This window comes from Jaculus jaculus, chromosome 1 (genome assembly GCF_020740685.1).
Source record: "Jaculus jaculus isolate mJacJac1 chromosome 1, mJacJac1.mat.Y.cur, whole genome shotgun sequence".
NCBI classification, from domain to species: Eukaryota; Metazoa; Chordata; class Mammalia; order Rodentia; family Dipodidae; genus Jaculus; species Jaculus jaculus.
In genome coordinates this window covers 66,192,010-66,206,949 of record NC_059102.1, presented here as the reverse complement: position 1 = coordinate 66,206,949, position 14,940 = coordinate 66,192,010, and the positions used below count along the sequence as shown (strand labels likewise).

The 14,940-nt window shown below is 43.8% G+C and overlaps 1 protein-coding gene across 1 annotated transcript; it reads left to right on the top strand.

Moving 5' to 3' along the window:
- The first annotated feature begins 2,310 nt into the window (after nt 1-2,310).
- Rfk (riboflavin kinase) lies at nt 2,311-13,386 on the top strand. The gene is made up of 4 exons (XM_004653098.2): nt 2,311-2,649; nt 3,844-3,995; nt 10,804-10,906; nt 12,601-13,386. The coding sequence occupies exons 1-4, from the start codon at nt 2,568-2,570 to the stop codon at nt 12,729-12,731; spliced, it is 468 nt and encodes a 155-aa protein (XP_004653155.1). The 5' UTR covers nt 2,311-2,567; the 3' UTR covers nt 12,732-13,386.
- Nucleotides 13,387-14,940: the final 1,554 nt, after the last annotated feature.

Here is a 14,940-nt window from a genome sequence, read left to right as displayed (position 1 = left end):
TTAAAGAATTGAGAAAACACACTGAGAAGGATGATTTTTGTAAACCATTACATTTGTTCCATTCCAGGGGAGCTTAGGTGGTTGCAGTCAGGGTCACATTGCTAGCAGAAAACACCCCATCGAAGAGCAGCTTGTGGGAAAAAATTGTTTATTTTTGGCTTACACACTGGATGGGACGCTTCACCTCCTGACCAACATCAGACAGATAAGAGCAACAGAAGAGTGTACCCAGCACTGGCAAGAGGAAGCTGGCTATAATGTCCCTAAGCCAGCCCCCAATAATGCACTGCCTCCAGGAGGCTTTGATTCTTAAATTTCCATCAGCAGGGGACCTAGCATTCAGAACACCTAAGTTTATGGGGGACACCTGAATCAAATCACCACAGGTGGGGAAAGGAAAAGTCCAAGAACCAAAGGATGAGCAGTGGAAACATCCACGTGGTCTAAGAGTCCATGGGCCTAGGGAAAAACAAAATTTCTCTTTCCACGCTGGGTGAGAAGGACAACGAAACTTTACCTGTGGTGAAAACCTCAGGTGCTGGGAGATGAACAGTCCCAGGAGCTTGACAAGAGGATAAAACCCAAAACCCTGGTGAGCCAGTCTTTTTTTTTTTTTTTTTTTTTTGGCAGGTGGGGTGGGATAGGAGTCCTGGGCTGAATCTAGAAGGAGCTGGCAGCACACTTGGGAGCAGTATAGGGAAGGGCTGGGCTTGAACTCTGTAGATATCTGGCTGAATGTGTGACCTAAGGAGCATGGCTACAGGAAGTCACAGCAGGCCTCGGCCCCATAACCTCTGTCCCAGACCTGCAGGAGCGAGGCCCCGCTTGCTCACCCGCCCCCCCCCCCGCCCCCGCCCTCCAGGTCGCTGCCAGCCTAGACCCTTATAACCTTGGTCCCCAAGACCGGCAAGAGTGAGGCCACTCCCTCTCCCCAGCCTGGGGCACCTGGATGTCCTGATAAGACTTAGGTTTAGCTTTCCCCAAAGCCTTGTGACCTCTTGCCTCTTGCCCAACAAGTCAATGAGGTAGCAACCAGCAGCCTTCACACAGCCAATCCCCCTACTAACTGTACCCCATACCTTTTCCCGCCACTACTTAGACCCTATGACCCTTTCCGGCTCACCCATGACGTCACTACATGCTAATTAGGCATCAGCAGGACCTTTGAACTAACCAATCCCCTTATGACCCATGCCTACCATACCTCTTCCGGCTCTTTCACAAACGCTTACTAACCCATTCCCTTGGCACATAATCGAGCTGTTCTGTGAAGCTGTCTCTCCGGTGTTTCTGACTCCCATCCCCCCCACCGCACTCAGGCCGCTGAGACATAGCTCTGCAGTTGCCTGGCTGCCCCAGGAAACCAATGGGCAGCAGCTCCAGGGCGACCAGGAGCCACAGCAGCCCAAAATCAGTGTAATATTTCTCTAATGAGCCCTTTTCTAATTATCCCTGTCATTTCATTTAGTCAGGATATTTACTAAGGAAGTCTCGCTTGGCATCAGGATGATGATGATGATGATTTAAGGTAGGATCTTTAGCCCAGGCTGACCTGGAACACAGTGATCCTCCTATCTCTGCCTCCCCAGTGCTGGGATTAAAAGCGTGGTCTGGTTTGGCATCAGGATTAAAAATATTAAAAAAATATATTTTTATTTGGGCTGGAGAGATGGCTTATTTTGCTTGAGGCAAAAATAAAAGACCCAGGTTTTATTTCCCAGGAACCACGTAAGCTGGGATGTACAATGTGTGCCGATTCTGTCTGTCTCTCAAATACACAAAGAAAAATTGAAAAGAGAAAAAATCTTTATTTGCAAGCAGAGGTAGAAGACAGAGATGGTGCGCCATGGCCTCCAGCCCCTATATACGGACTCCAGATGCACCCGCCACTTGGTGCAGCTGGCTTTGCATGCGTACTGGTAAATCAAATACAGGGCTTTAGACTTTGCAGGCAAGCACCTTAACTGCTAGAACAGTGCTTCGGTGGTGGCCCAAGCCAAGGCGGAGGAGAGGGGTTCATGGCTGCGCATCTGCGCAAAGATTAGGTGACTGAGGCTGAACGGGGCGGTGCCAACACGCAGGAGGCTGAGGCAGGAGGATTGCCACGCATCAGAGGCCAGTCGGGATACGTAGGTAGCACTATGTCCGCCAAGATCGTGTAGTAAGTCTAGGTCTCATAAAAGAAACAATAGGATAGCAGAGTAGCAGCCGCAGCCACGGAGGAAGGGGGGAGGGGGAACCCGCGGCCGGGGGCGGGGCCACGTGATGGGGCGGAGCCAGAGTGGGCGGGGTCTACGGAAGCCGAGCAGGCGCAGGTTGCGGCCGCGGAAGCGCCCGATCCGCGAGCCGCAGGCTGTGCTGTCCCGCGCTCCTGCCCACCGCTGCGCTTTCTCCTGCCGTTGCTGCAGGTTCGGGTGCGAGTCTCCTTGCGGGTGGGGTTGTGAGGAACCGCTACGCACTCGAGAGTGTCCCCGGGCCTGTCCGGGGTGCCGGCGCCGTTCCTTCCTACGGCGGCTCCTGCGGCGGAGCGGACCGGGCAGCAGCCCGCGTCCCCAGCGGTTGACGACATGCGCAGCCTGCCGTACTTCTGCCGCGGCCAGGTGGTGCGGGGCTTCGGCCGCGGCTCCAAGCAGCTGGGCATCCCCACAGGTGAGCGGGGCGGGTCACGTGACGGCGGGGTGGGGGACGCCGGAGTGAGGTGACCCCTGTCCTCAGCCCCGCTGCTTTGGGCCGAGGACTTTGATCGCGTTGCTGGAGCTCCTCCCTGCTCCCCCGGGATCTGGGTGGAGATCACTGGAAGCCAGGTCTAGTCCCAAGATGCCCTTTCCACCTCCCTGTTGAGAGCTGGCCAAGCAGAGCTTGTTCCACCCTTGCTTTTTTAAACATCGGTTCATATGTAGTGATCAAGTGATGACACGGGCAGTCCGACCACAGCCGACTTTCATTTGGTCGGTCTACAATCCGTTTCAGTAACCAAAACTCTAAAAGTACATCCATGCGCTGTACCTTGACCAGTGAAATTGGTCTTTGGGCCTGGGTTTGGGGTTTGTGTGTGTGTGTGTATATATATATATATGTGTGTGTGTGTATATATATATATATATATATATATGTATATATGTGTGTGTGTATATATATATATATATATATATATATATATACACACACACACACACACACACACATATATATGTTTGTTTTGTTTTTTGAGTTAGGGTCTCACTCTAGCTCAGCAGCCTCAGGATGGCCTCGAACTCACAATGATGCTCCTATCTCTGTCTCCCAAGTGCTGGGATTAAAGGCCTGCGTCAGCACGCCTGGCTGGGTTTGTGTATTTTGAAGACTCTTCACATGACTCAATCTACTTAGGAAAGTGCAGAGGGCTTTTTGTTGTTTAATATTGACTGTTTCACTTTGTTATCCAAACTGTTGCCTAACTTGTGGACTCAATTGTTTTAGCCTCCTCAGTGGGACTAGAGGCATAACATTTGATGCACTTAATAGCATTTATTTCGTAACTTTTTTTTCTACTAAGTGATCTCTCTGTGGCTTTAAAAAATATTTACTTGAGAGAGTGAGTATGGTGTGCCAGGGCCTCTTGCCACTTTGTGCATCTGGAGAATCAAACTCAGACTGTCAGGCTTTGCAAGCAAGGGCCTTTGTGTGGCTTTTTTTCGCCTGTGCCTTATTCCAAGTCATGTATGTAAAAAGGGAAGAAATCCAAGCCCGTGGAAGGCATAGGGTGGTAATCATATTCAAAGGCCTAGAAACTGTGTGCATGTAATGGTTCAGGCTATTTAATAGGAAACAGGTAACCTTGAATGTTTCTTTACTTCTGTTTAGCAAATTTTCCTGAACAAGTAGTAGACAGTCTTCCAGCTGATGTGTCCACTGGCATTTATTATGGTTGGGCCAGTGTTGGAAGTGGAGATGTCCATAAGATGGTGGTGAGCATCGGATGGAACCCATACTACAAGAATGTTAAGAAGTCCATGGTAAGAATTGCATCGTGCTCTGACTAAACCTGGGAGGATGGTCTAGAGGAATTCTTTATTAAATGCATACAGAGCTCAGCTCATTAGCATATTTGAAGGATTTAAAAGTGAAATATATATTTAAAAAATCAAAAGTGAAGTATGGCCAAGCATACTGCAAAACCATCCTGGGTTATATAGCAATAACTAATTTCATTTCCTTTCTTTTTGAATGATACATTTTTTTCTCTCCTTTTTAAAAAATTTTTATTTACTTGAGACAGGATCATATGTAGCCCAGGCTGTTCTGGAACTCAGTATACAGTCAGGGATGACCTTGAACTTCTGATCCTTCTGCCTCTACCTTCTGAGTACTGAGATTATAGGCATGCACCACCATGGCCTGGTTAATTTGGTGCTGAAGATAGAACCTAGGGCTTTGTGTATGCTAGGCAAACATTCTACATCTCCAGTCCCTCCATCCTGTTTCCTATCGATCTAAAATGAATCTCCTGCTATAGAAAGCATGTAGTTGGACAATGTTTGTTCTACTAATCTCTTTGCCTTTTGTTTTGTTTTCGAGATAGGGTCTGGCTTTAGCCCAGGCTGACCAATCACCATATAGTCTCAGGGTGGCCTCAAAGTCACAGAGATCCTCTCACCTTTGCCTCCCCAGTGCTGTGATTAAAGTCATGCACCACTACACCTGGAGTTCTCTTTTGCTTGCTTTTTTTTTTTAAATTATTATTTAGTTAGAGAGGCAGGCCGACTAAGAGAGAATGGGTGTGCCAGGTCCTCTAGCTGCTGCAAACAAACTCCAGATGCACATGCCACTTTGTGCATCTGGCTTTACGTGGGTGCTGGGCAATCAGGATCTGGTTCTTTTGCCTTTGCCAGCAAACACCTTAACCGCTAAGCCCTCTCTTTGCCTTTTTTTTTTTTTTTTAATTTTATTTTATTTGAGAGTGACAGACACAGAGGGAAAGACAGATAAGAGGGAGAGAGAGAATGGGCACGCCAGGGCTTCCAGCCTCTGCAAACGAACTCCAGACGCGTGCGCCCCCTTGTGCATCTGGCTAACGTGGGACCTGGGGAACCGAGCTTCGAACCGGGGTCCTTAGGCTTCACAGGCAAGCACTTAACCGCTAAGCCATCTCTCCAGCCCTCTTTTTGCCTTTTTATTAGAGTTTAACATATTTATATTTAAAATAATTGCATGCAGAGCATGACTTGGAATTGAGGTCAGTCTGGATTACATCATGATATCTCCCCCCCCCCCCCCCCCCCGCAGTAAAAAACAACAGAAAAACAGTGATTGCTACTAAGGGATTTCCACATGCTGCTCCTTATTTTTTCATCTCCATGCCCTATAACGTTTTTCCATTTTTCATTATTACTTTGTGTATTAGATGGAGTTTGGTTATTTCCTTTTTTTCCCCCCAATATCTTTTTATTTATTTACTTGAGAGATAGAGAAAAAGAGAGAGAGAGAGAGAGAGAGAGAGAGAGAGAATATGGACGTGCCAGGGCCTTCAGGTGCTGCAAATGAACTCCAGACGTGTGCACCACTTTGTGCATCTGGTTGTATGTGGGTACTGGGGAGTCAAACCTGGGTCCTTTGGCTTTGTAGGCAAGCACCTTAACCACAAAGCAATTTCTCCAGCCTGGTTTTTATTTCCTTTTGAGACATGGGAGATGAGTAGATTTTTTTGTTTTGTATTTTTTCTGAGGAGGGTTCTCTCTCACTAGCTCAGCCTGACCTGGAATTCACTATGTAGTCTCAGAATGGCTTAGAACTCACAGCAATCCTCTTACCTCTGCCTCCCAAGTGCTGGGATTAAAGGTGTACGCCACCACACCCTGCCTTGAGTAGATCTTTTTGTCCCTCAAGTGCGGTGATGATGTTAGGTGTGTTCTAATACTATTGTAATTATTCATGTATTTACATTTATTGAAAATGAAAAGTGAGGTGCTTATTATCTTTTTTATGTTTTTTGTTTGTGAACAGACTGGCCTAGAGCTCACTGTGTAACTCAGAAACTCAAGCTTCCTGCCTCAGCCTTCTGAGTGCTACTCTTACAGGCAGGAGCTAAGCTGGTCTCAAAAGTGGGGTTTTAAAAAGCATTTCATAAAATTGAGTTTTTAGTTAATGTGGTTCAAGGAAAACTTAATTGCTTGCTGTCCTTGTTAAGATATTTTAACTGCTTATATTATAGGGCTAGTGCAACATGATTTTTTCTCTTGTCTTTGTTTTTGGTTTTGCATTGCTTGGGGTCACGCTGGGCCTTCCACCCAGGGCCACAAGCAGGCTAGGCAAGTACTCTACCATTGAGCTACCCCCCCAGTCCCTCTCCCTTTAAAATCATTTGAGTATAGTCTTTTTCTGCCCCACTGTTGTCCACAGCTTAAGTATTTTTTTTTGTTTATTTTTAGTTATTTATTTGACAGAGACAGACAGAGAGAGGAAGAGGCAAGGAGAGAGAGAGAGAGAGAATGGGCGCGCCAGGGCCTCCAGCCACTGCAAACGAACTTCAGACGTTTGCGCCCCCTTGTGCATCTGACTAACGTGGGTCCTGGAGAACCGAGCCTCGAACCGGGGTCCTTGGGCTTCACAGGCGAGCGCTTAACTGCTAAGCCATCTCTCTAGCCCTTAAATATTTTATTTGTTGGATTTGGGTTAATGTTTTGTCAGCCCAACTATGTAGTAAGAACAGACAGTGATTAAGTTCTTTGAGGAGTTAAGAAGTGCATCACACAGAGCTTAGTGCTGATGTATGTAACACTTTGCTTAGTGGTTCACTCTGAGAATTTAGAGTCCTGAAAATTATTTGTTGGAAGAAATAAGGAAAAGAATCGGTCAGATAACACAAAATGCTATTTTGTAGAAAGAGGAAGGAAAAGGGAGGAGAGGCCTGTCAGGTGACTAATCTTTATGAGCTACTCAGATAACAGAAATTATAACAGGGCATTTAAGAAAAGCCTTGGAATTCCTTTGATAGGAAAAACTTATATTTCAAGGCTGTCAATGCAAAAAAAGCGGGGCGTGGGGAGCTTTACCTAAAAAGGAATAAGAGAGTTTACTTTGGAACCAAATATGAGTAACCATATCCTGAGAACACAGAGATTTACATGACCTGAAATTACACATCCCAATGAGGTAACAATTTCATGAAGTTTTTCTGGTAATAGAACAAAGAAAGTCAAATCAAAACACTCCAGATACCTGGGTGGGTAAATCAAGAAGGCAGGCTCCAACAAAGCAGGGAAGTCTTCGCTGTAGGTCTCAGATGCTCTTCGATAACTTTCTTTGCTTTGGGGTTGGTGGAAGCTAAGGGTCTGTGTACATTCCCAAAAGATTGACATGGTCACAAAGATGAGTAACAGTTAAGGGGCCTATGATAGCCCAAGATAATGTGGCTTTGGGCCAGCAACATTCCAACTTCACAGGATCCAATCAGCCTTGAATTTTTTTTTTAATACTTTATGTATTTGTGAGAGGAAGAGAGAGTGGGAGTGAGGGAGGAAGAGAATGGGCACACTGGACCCTCTAGCAACTTCAAGTGCACTCCAACTGTGTATGCCACTTTGTGCATCTGGTGGGTACTGGAGAACCAAACCCAGGCATCAGACTTTGCAAACATGCATCTTTAACAGCTGAGCCATCCCTGTAGTCTCCGGCCTTGAATTCTATTATTTTAAATATTTGTGTATTTGAGACTGAGAGAAGCAGAGAGAAAGAGAGGGAGGGAGATAGAGAATGGGCATGCCAGGGCCTCCCATCTACTGCAAACAAACTCCAGATGCATGTGCCCCCTTGTGCATCTGGCTAACATGGGTCCTGGGGAATTGAGCCTCGAACCATTTAAACAAGAGAGAGAATGGCAACTAGAGACAGTGGGTGCACCAGGGCCTCTAGTCACTGCAGATGAACTCCAAAAGCGTGTGCCCCCTTGTGCATTTGGTTTACGTGGGTCCTGGGGAATCGAGCCTGGGTGCTTTGACTTTACAAGCAAGCACATTAACTGCTAAGCCATCCCCAGCCCATTATTTACCTTTTTTTTTTTTTTTCCAAAATTTTTATTTTTTCATTTGAGCGAGACAGAAGAGGCAGATAGAAAGAATTGGAGCCCCAAGGTCTCTAGCCACTGCTAACAGACTTCAGACGCCTGTACCACCTTGTGCATCTGGCTTACATGGGTACCAGGGAATCAAACCTGGGTCCTTAGGCTTTACAGGCAAGCAACTTAAATGCTAAGCCATCTCTCTAGTCCCGGTGTGGTTTTTTTTTTTTAAGATAACAAAACTTGCTTTAACCTAAAATGACATTTCCTTCCCCTTTTTGGTCTGATTCCTGTTTATTTTATTCTTAGTTATTTGTAAGCAGAGAGATATAGAAGAGAGATAGACAGGAGAATGGCTCACCAGGTCCTCCAGCTACTGCAAATGAACTCTAGGCATGTGCCTCTTTGTGTATTTGGCTTTACCATGGGTACTGGAGAATTGAATCCTGGTCATTAGGCTTTGCTGGCAAGTGCCTTAACTACCAAGAAATCTCTCCAGCCCCTGATTCCTATTTTTAGTGAATATAGTTAACCGTACTATGTTTTGTGTTAGGAGGTTAGGAAGAATAAACATGTTCTTGTATTTGGCTTATTGTAAGTAGATCATAATTTGTTGTTAACATATATTGTTTTTATTACTCTGAATGATTTTAGTTGTACCCTTGGGTTTGTGATAGGTATTTTAGTTTTAAGGATAAGTTCATAGGTTAGATATTCTAAAGTCACATAAAAATAGTCAATGTAAATGTTTCTTAATAGTTTACACGTAAAATTCCCATCATCCTGTGGCATTCTGTCAAATCCCATCCTCCTAGTCTAGACTTCGTTGTCAGAAGTGTTGGTCTCTTAGTTGAATTGCTCTTTCTGTTTATTTTTTTTTTTTAATTTTCTTTCTGGTTTTTTGTTTACTTGTTTTGTTGTTTGTTTGAGACAGGGTCTCACTTTATACTAACAAGCCAGCCTGGAATCCGCCAGGTAGCCCAGGCTGGCTGATACTGAACTATAGATCCTCCTGCCTCAGCCTCAGAGTGCCTGGATTATAGCTGTGCCCCACTCACTATGCCTAGCGTTTTCCTCTTTCTCTGTTTCTACTTTTGAGACTGGCTCTCTTTGTAGCCCAGGCTGACCTCTTAACCACCTTTTCTTTTTTTCACTTGTGTGGGCGTGTGTGTGGGTTGAAGGTTGATGGTAGGATGTCTTCCTCAGTAGCTCTTCAACTATTTTTTTTTAATGTTTTTTACATTTATTTGCAGAGAGAGAGAGAGAGAGAAAACGAATAGGTGTGGCAAAGCCTCTAGCCACTGCAAACAAACTTCAGATGCATCTTTGTTCATCTGGCTTTATATCGATACTGGGGAATTGAACCTAGGTTGTTAGGCTTTATAGGCAGACACTTTAACCACTGAACCAGCCCTCTATCCTTTGAGACAAAATCTCTCCCTGAGCCTGGAGATCATTAATTTGGCTAGAGTTGCTAGCCAGTAAGCCCCGGCTATCCTTCTGTCTCCACTTCCCAGCATGCTGCACTGTACCTGGCTTTTCCATGGGTGCAGGGGATGTGAACTTAGGTCCCCGTACTTGCAGGGCAACTCTTTACTGAGTGAGCCATTACTCCAGCCATTCTACCTCTTCTAGTCTGCCACTGCCTCCTCCTAAGTGCTGGGATTACAGGCACATGCCACCATACCCAGCCTCTTCTGCCTTTTGATTTCAAATGTATTCTTTTGGAGAATTTTCCAAATAAAATGATTTATCTGAGCTGAAAAGATTCTGCAACATATTTTATCTGTTTTATACATGAAATCATGCTAGATTGGTGATACAGCATACATTTTCTTTTACCTAGGGATGTATAAAGTTGAGATGGAAATTGGAGTGATAGGGCTGGAGAGCTGAGGTGGCTCAGAGGTTAAAAGCACTTGTGCTTACAAAACCTGTCTGTCCAGGTTTAATTCCCCAGCACCCATGTAAAGCTGGATGCAAACTGGCACATATATCTGTGATCCCAATGTGCCTATTACCAATAGGAGGTGTAACCAGGAGACTCCAGTGCTCTGCAGGCCAGCCAGTCTGCCATTCATTTGCCATCTGGCAGTTGGTTTGTGTTGGCAAGAGGCTGTCTCAAAGAAGGTGGAATACAGTCGCCTTGAAGTTGTCCTCTGACCTCCACACATTCAAGTGCATACAAAAGTAAAAATTAAAAAGAAAAAAACAACAGAAGTGATGGAGTAAGTTTTTAAACTTTTAATGAGGATTAAGATAATCCTCATTTAAATTTAAATTTAGTTAAAAAATTAAATTAAAGCTGGGCGTGGTGGTGCATGCCTTTAATCCCAGTACTCAGGAGGCAGAGGTAGGAGGATCCATGTAAATTCGAGGCCACCCTAAGACTCCATGGTGAATTCCAGGTCAGCCTGGGCCAGAGTGAGACCCCACCTCTTTTTTCTCTTTTCTTTATTTATTTAATTGAGGGAGAGAGAGAATGAATGAATGAGCATACCAGGGCTTCCAGCCCCTGCAAATAAACTGCAGACACATGCACCACATTGTGCATCTGGCTTATATGGGTACTGGGGAATCAAACCAGGATTCATAGGCTTCGGAGGCAAGTGCTTTAAATACTAAGTCATCTCTCCAACCCTCTTTTTTCTTTTTGATATAATAAAAACAAGATTTTTTTTTCATATATATTTGGATAACTGTCTTCCCTAGCCCTCTCCTAACCCCATTTAAGCCTGATTGTGACCTTTTAACCTTTTTATTTTTAGGAAACCCACATCATCCACACCTTCAAAGAGGACTTCTATGGGGAAATTCTCAATGTGGCCATTGTTGGCTACCTCAGACCAGAGAAGAACTTTGATTCTTTAGGTAAAACTTTTGTTTCTTTGTTTGAGGCAGGGTTCCATTTTATCCAGATTGATCTGGAACTCAATCTTTAGGCCAGGTTGGCCCCCAGCTCAAAGTGACCCTCCTCCCTCAGCTTAGATGTGAATCGCCATGCTTGGCTCTTTTTCTTTTTTGACAATTGTATTTATCTATATAATGTATTTTGATTTAGGTAAGATCTTTTTTTTTTTTTTCTTTTTCTTTCTTTTTTTTTTTTTTTTAATCCAGGCTGGCCTCGAACTCCTGATCCTCCTGCCTCTGCCTCTTCAGCATTCCTTACTGGCATGCACCACCACAACCAGCTTAGATAAGATTTTGTTTGGATCTCAATATTACTATACCTGTAAAGCTACTAGTAGTAGGAATGAGGGCAGGATTTAATTTCTTTGCCTTCCCTTCCCCACAATAACCACATGAGGAATTATTTTGCTCATTTCATAGATGAGGAAATTGTCACAAGGTTAATTAATTTATCTCAAATCTTTGCTTTGTTGTTTTTGTTGGCATGACAGAATGCCAGTTATTTACTTAGTTTGTGTTTCTGAAGGCTGGGAGCCCAAGAACATTGGGCGAACATATGCTCAACACCTGGTGATAGCATTCTTGCTGCATCAGTGGAAGAGTGTCACCAGGTGAGACAGCTGGAGTGCTTGGGAGAGCTTACTTTTCCATCATAGTCACTCCCTTGATAAGCCATTAACTGATTACACCTTCATGACTCCCTAAAGTTTCTACCTCCAAGTTCCTTCAATCTGTAGCTTTTTTTGGAGATAGGGTCTCACTCTATCTCAGGATGACCTTGAACTCACGGCAATCCTCCTACCTCTGCCTCCCGAATGATGGGATTAAAGGCATGTGCCACCACACCTACCTGTTCCCACTTTTACTTATTTATTTTTATATTTATTTTGTTTTCTGAGGCAGGGTTTCACTCTAGCCCATGCTGACCTGGAATTCACTTTATAGTCTCAGGGTGGCCTTGAACTCAAAGTAATCCACCTATCTCTGCCTCCCAAGTGCTGGCATTAAAGGTGTGCACCATCGTGCTCAGCCGGTCTGTAGCTTTCTTGATTGACACATGTCCAGCACATGAATTCTAAGAGACTACAAGTCACAGCAGGCAGGTAGTAAGTGACCTAGTCTAGCATCCCATCCATGGGTAGCTGGCTGAGAGGCATGGCATACACCTGCCATTCTCGGGCTTGGGAGGTGGAGAAGATGATCAGGAATTCAAGGCATTCTTGAGCTACACAGTCTCCATAGTGACTTCAGTGGCAGGCTGGGCTACGTGAGACTGTCTCAAAAAACTAAGAGGTCATGTTTGGGGCAGGGATAGAGGGAAGGGAAGAAAGCGAGCAAAAAAGCCTACAGTCTGGCTGTCTCTCTCAAATTGTATAAAGTTAATGAAATCTTTCAGAATGCTTGAAGTGTAAGAAACAGTAATCACCAAGCATTTGTTTGAAGTGTCATCAGTGCCTGTGGTATAGTGTGACAGTTTCAAACCTGTTGAATATTTTTGTTCCTAAGAGTAAGTAGCAAAGAGGAGAGGTGGCAAAACATTCATTTTACATCTACCTTTTACCAGAGACATGGCCTGTGAGTTTAGGAGAACCAAGGAATGGTAAAAACATACTTACAGCTTTTTCTTACCTTTGTAATGTGTGTTTTCTTTGCAGAGGCACTCATTTCAGCAATTCAAGGTGATATTGAAGAAGCTAAGAAACGACTAGATTTACCAGAGCATTTGAAACTCAAAGATGACAATTTCTTCCAGATTTCTAAAGGCAAAATTATGAATGGCCATTGATGAAATACTACCTTATTTATTCATTCACTGTTTGCTAAAATGTTGCTGTTCATAACTGCAGTCAAATCTTAGTTGTATTTTAAAATTTTTGTCCCATAGCTGTGAATTAGTTTAAACAGTACAAGGTAGTTTCTCTGTTAATTCTTCAACTGTTAAAATCTATCATGCTATAGTACTAAAAAAATTCACTTAAAAGTCAAGATTCTTTTTATGTTATATGTTCACGAAAATGAACCCAAGAAACATGTTAATTGTCTTATAATGGAAATACAAGAATATATGTAAGAAATATGGGTGTTCAGCAAGTGTGTCGAGGCCAACCTGGGGCTAGCGTCAATTCCAGGTCAGCCTATGCTAGAGCAAGACCTTACCTCCAAAAAAAGTCACTAATTTGAAATGAAAACTCTGGCTTCTTGTGGTAAAATACCAGTGTGTTTGTATGTATACAGAATCTGTTGCTAAACAGAGAGGGCCTTAAAAGTAAATGCATCTAAAAATGTAGCATCATTATTACAGACATGAAGATGTGCGTCGTGTGTCACTTGTTGCCCTTGTGAGGTCATCCACCCTAGTGTGTCTTTTTTGGGAGCTGCGTTAAGTTGAAGTGGCCTAGACGCTGTCAGAGTTTTTAAGACAGTAAATGATCTTGTTTTTGTATTGTGTTTTTAGCGTATTCTTGTCATTTAGCATTTTTCTTGACTTCAGCTCTTTTGTTTTAAGTGATTGTCTCCCCTACAGCCACTGGGAACAGCCTACAGTGTGCACCTCAGAGATCACCTGTGACTGTGCCAAACGTTCCCTCACTGTGCATGGTGGAAAAGTGCATCTCTGCCTTGCACTTTCAGAATCACATTCTCTCTCTCTCTCTCTCTCTCTCTCTCTCTCTCTCCCTCTCTTCCCCTCTCCCTCCCTCCCCCCCCCCTCTCTCTCTGTCATTTACAGGCTGCCTTTCTCAGGAGGTCCTGAGCACATAGCCATTAATTTGTATATACAACTTTCTTAAACAAAATGCTTTTTCCCCATAGGAAAACTGCTTATTAACTAAGTATGCCATGAAATGGAATTTTTTTTTTTAAGTTGTGGTTTTGTGTTCCAAAGCAAAATCTAAGCCTGGGTAGCTTTGTATTCATAGCTAAATCTAATTGAAGGTAGGTTTTCATTAAACTTTGTAATTCGGATTTTTCTTCTAACTTTTGGCTACTTGAGTCCTTTTTGTTTATATTGACAGAAATAGGGACTTGTGGGTAGTCAGGAACCTAGACTGCAGATGGCTTTGTGTCCCACGCGATGGTGCGCTGCATCAGTGCGCACGGGGCGTAGAGGCTTGCTGGGGGGAGGCAGCGGGGGAGGGTCGGCACTGAAGTGTGTGGAAGGTCATTGTGCAGATACATATGCATGTAATGTATGTGTATATATTTATGTGATGTCGACGGCCCAGGGCTTTCAAACCAAATGTAGACACCTAGTGCTCTGTACGTCCTCAGCCCTGAAAATTCATATTTTAATGTTGGAAATTTTATACTTGAAAAGTCTCAATTATCAGTGGCTTTATGGAGCAAAGTCCAAAGCATACAGAGAAAGTATAAAAACTGATATGTGCTGTTTAGTCTGAATAGTTTGCTGCTCATTGTGTTCTCATTAAGTGTGTTCACTGATGTTTCCTTACTTTTTGTTAAATAGCCATTGCTTTTGGAAATCATAATATGTTCTCGAGGGGTTGTCCGAAGTTTTAAAACTATACTACACCCGGTGTGGTGGCACACACCTTTGCACTTTTGGTCTTAGCACTCAGGAGGGTCACAGTGAGTTCAAGACCAGCCTGGGCTAGAGTAAGACCCTGCCCTGAAAATAAGTAAATAAATGAAAACTATGTTGATTATGTGTTTAGGAAATTGCAGTACCATCTTGATTAAACATTCTCGGGCCTTAAAATAAATCTTGACTCATGTTTTTTTCATTTTCATTTTTTTACTGTGTCAGGTTGAATCTTCTATATTTTTGTTTCTAATTTGTTGGCTGGTGGTTATTTTAAGGTGTGTTAAGGTCCTGAGTAGATCTATCTGGCTGTTATAGCACACACAGCAAAAAGCCTTGCTTCCAAGAACCCTACTTATCATTTCTATAGCAGGGTATCTGGGTATTTTGAAAGCTTTCAGAGAACTAGTGCTCAAGCCCACTTTCCAGGAATGAAAGTCCCTTTAGTTACAAG

Coding starts and splice junctions, on each gene's coding strand:
- Rfk (XM_004653098.2), top strand. CDS start 2,568: ATGCGCAGCCTGCCGTACTTCTGCCGCGGCCAGGTGGTGCGGGGCTTC. Junction 3,996..10,803: donor AGAATGTTAAGAAGTCCATG/GTAAGAATTGCA, acceptor TTTTATTTTTAG/GAAACCCACATCATCCACAC. Junction 10,907..12,600: donor GAAGAACTTTGATTCTTTAG/GTAAAACTTTTG, acceptor TTTTCTTTGCAG/AGGCACTCATTTCAGCAATT.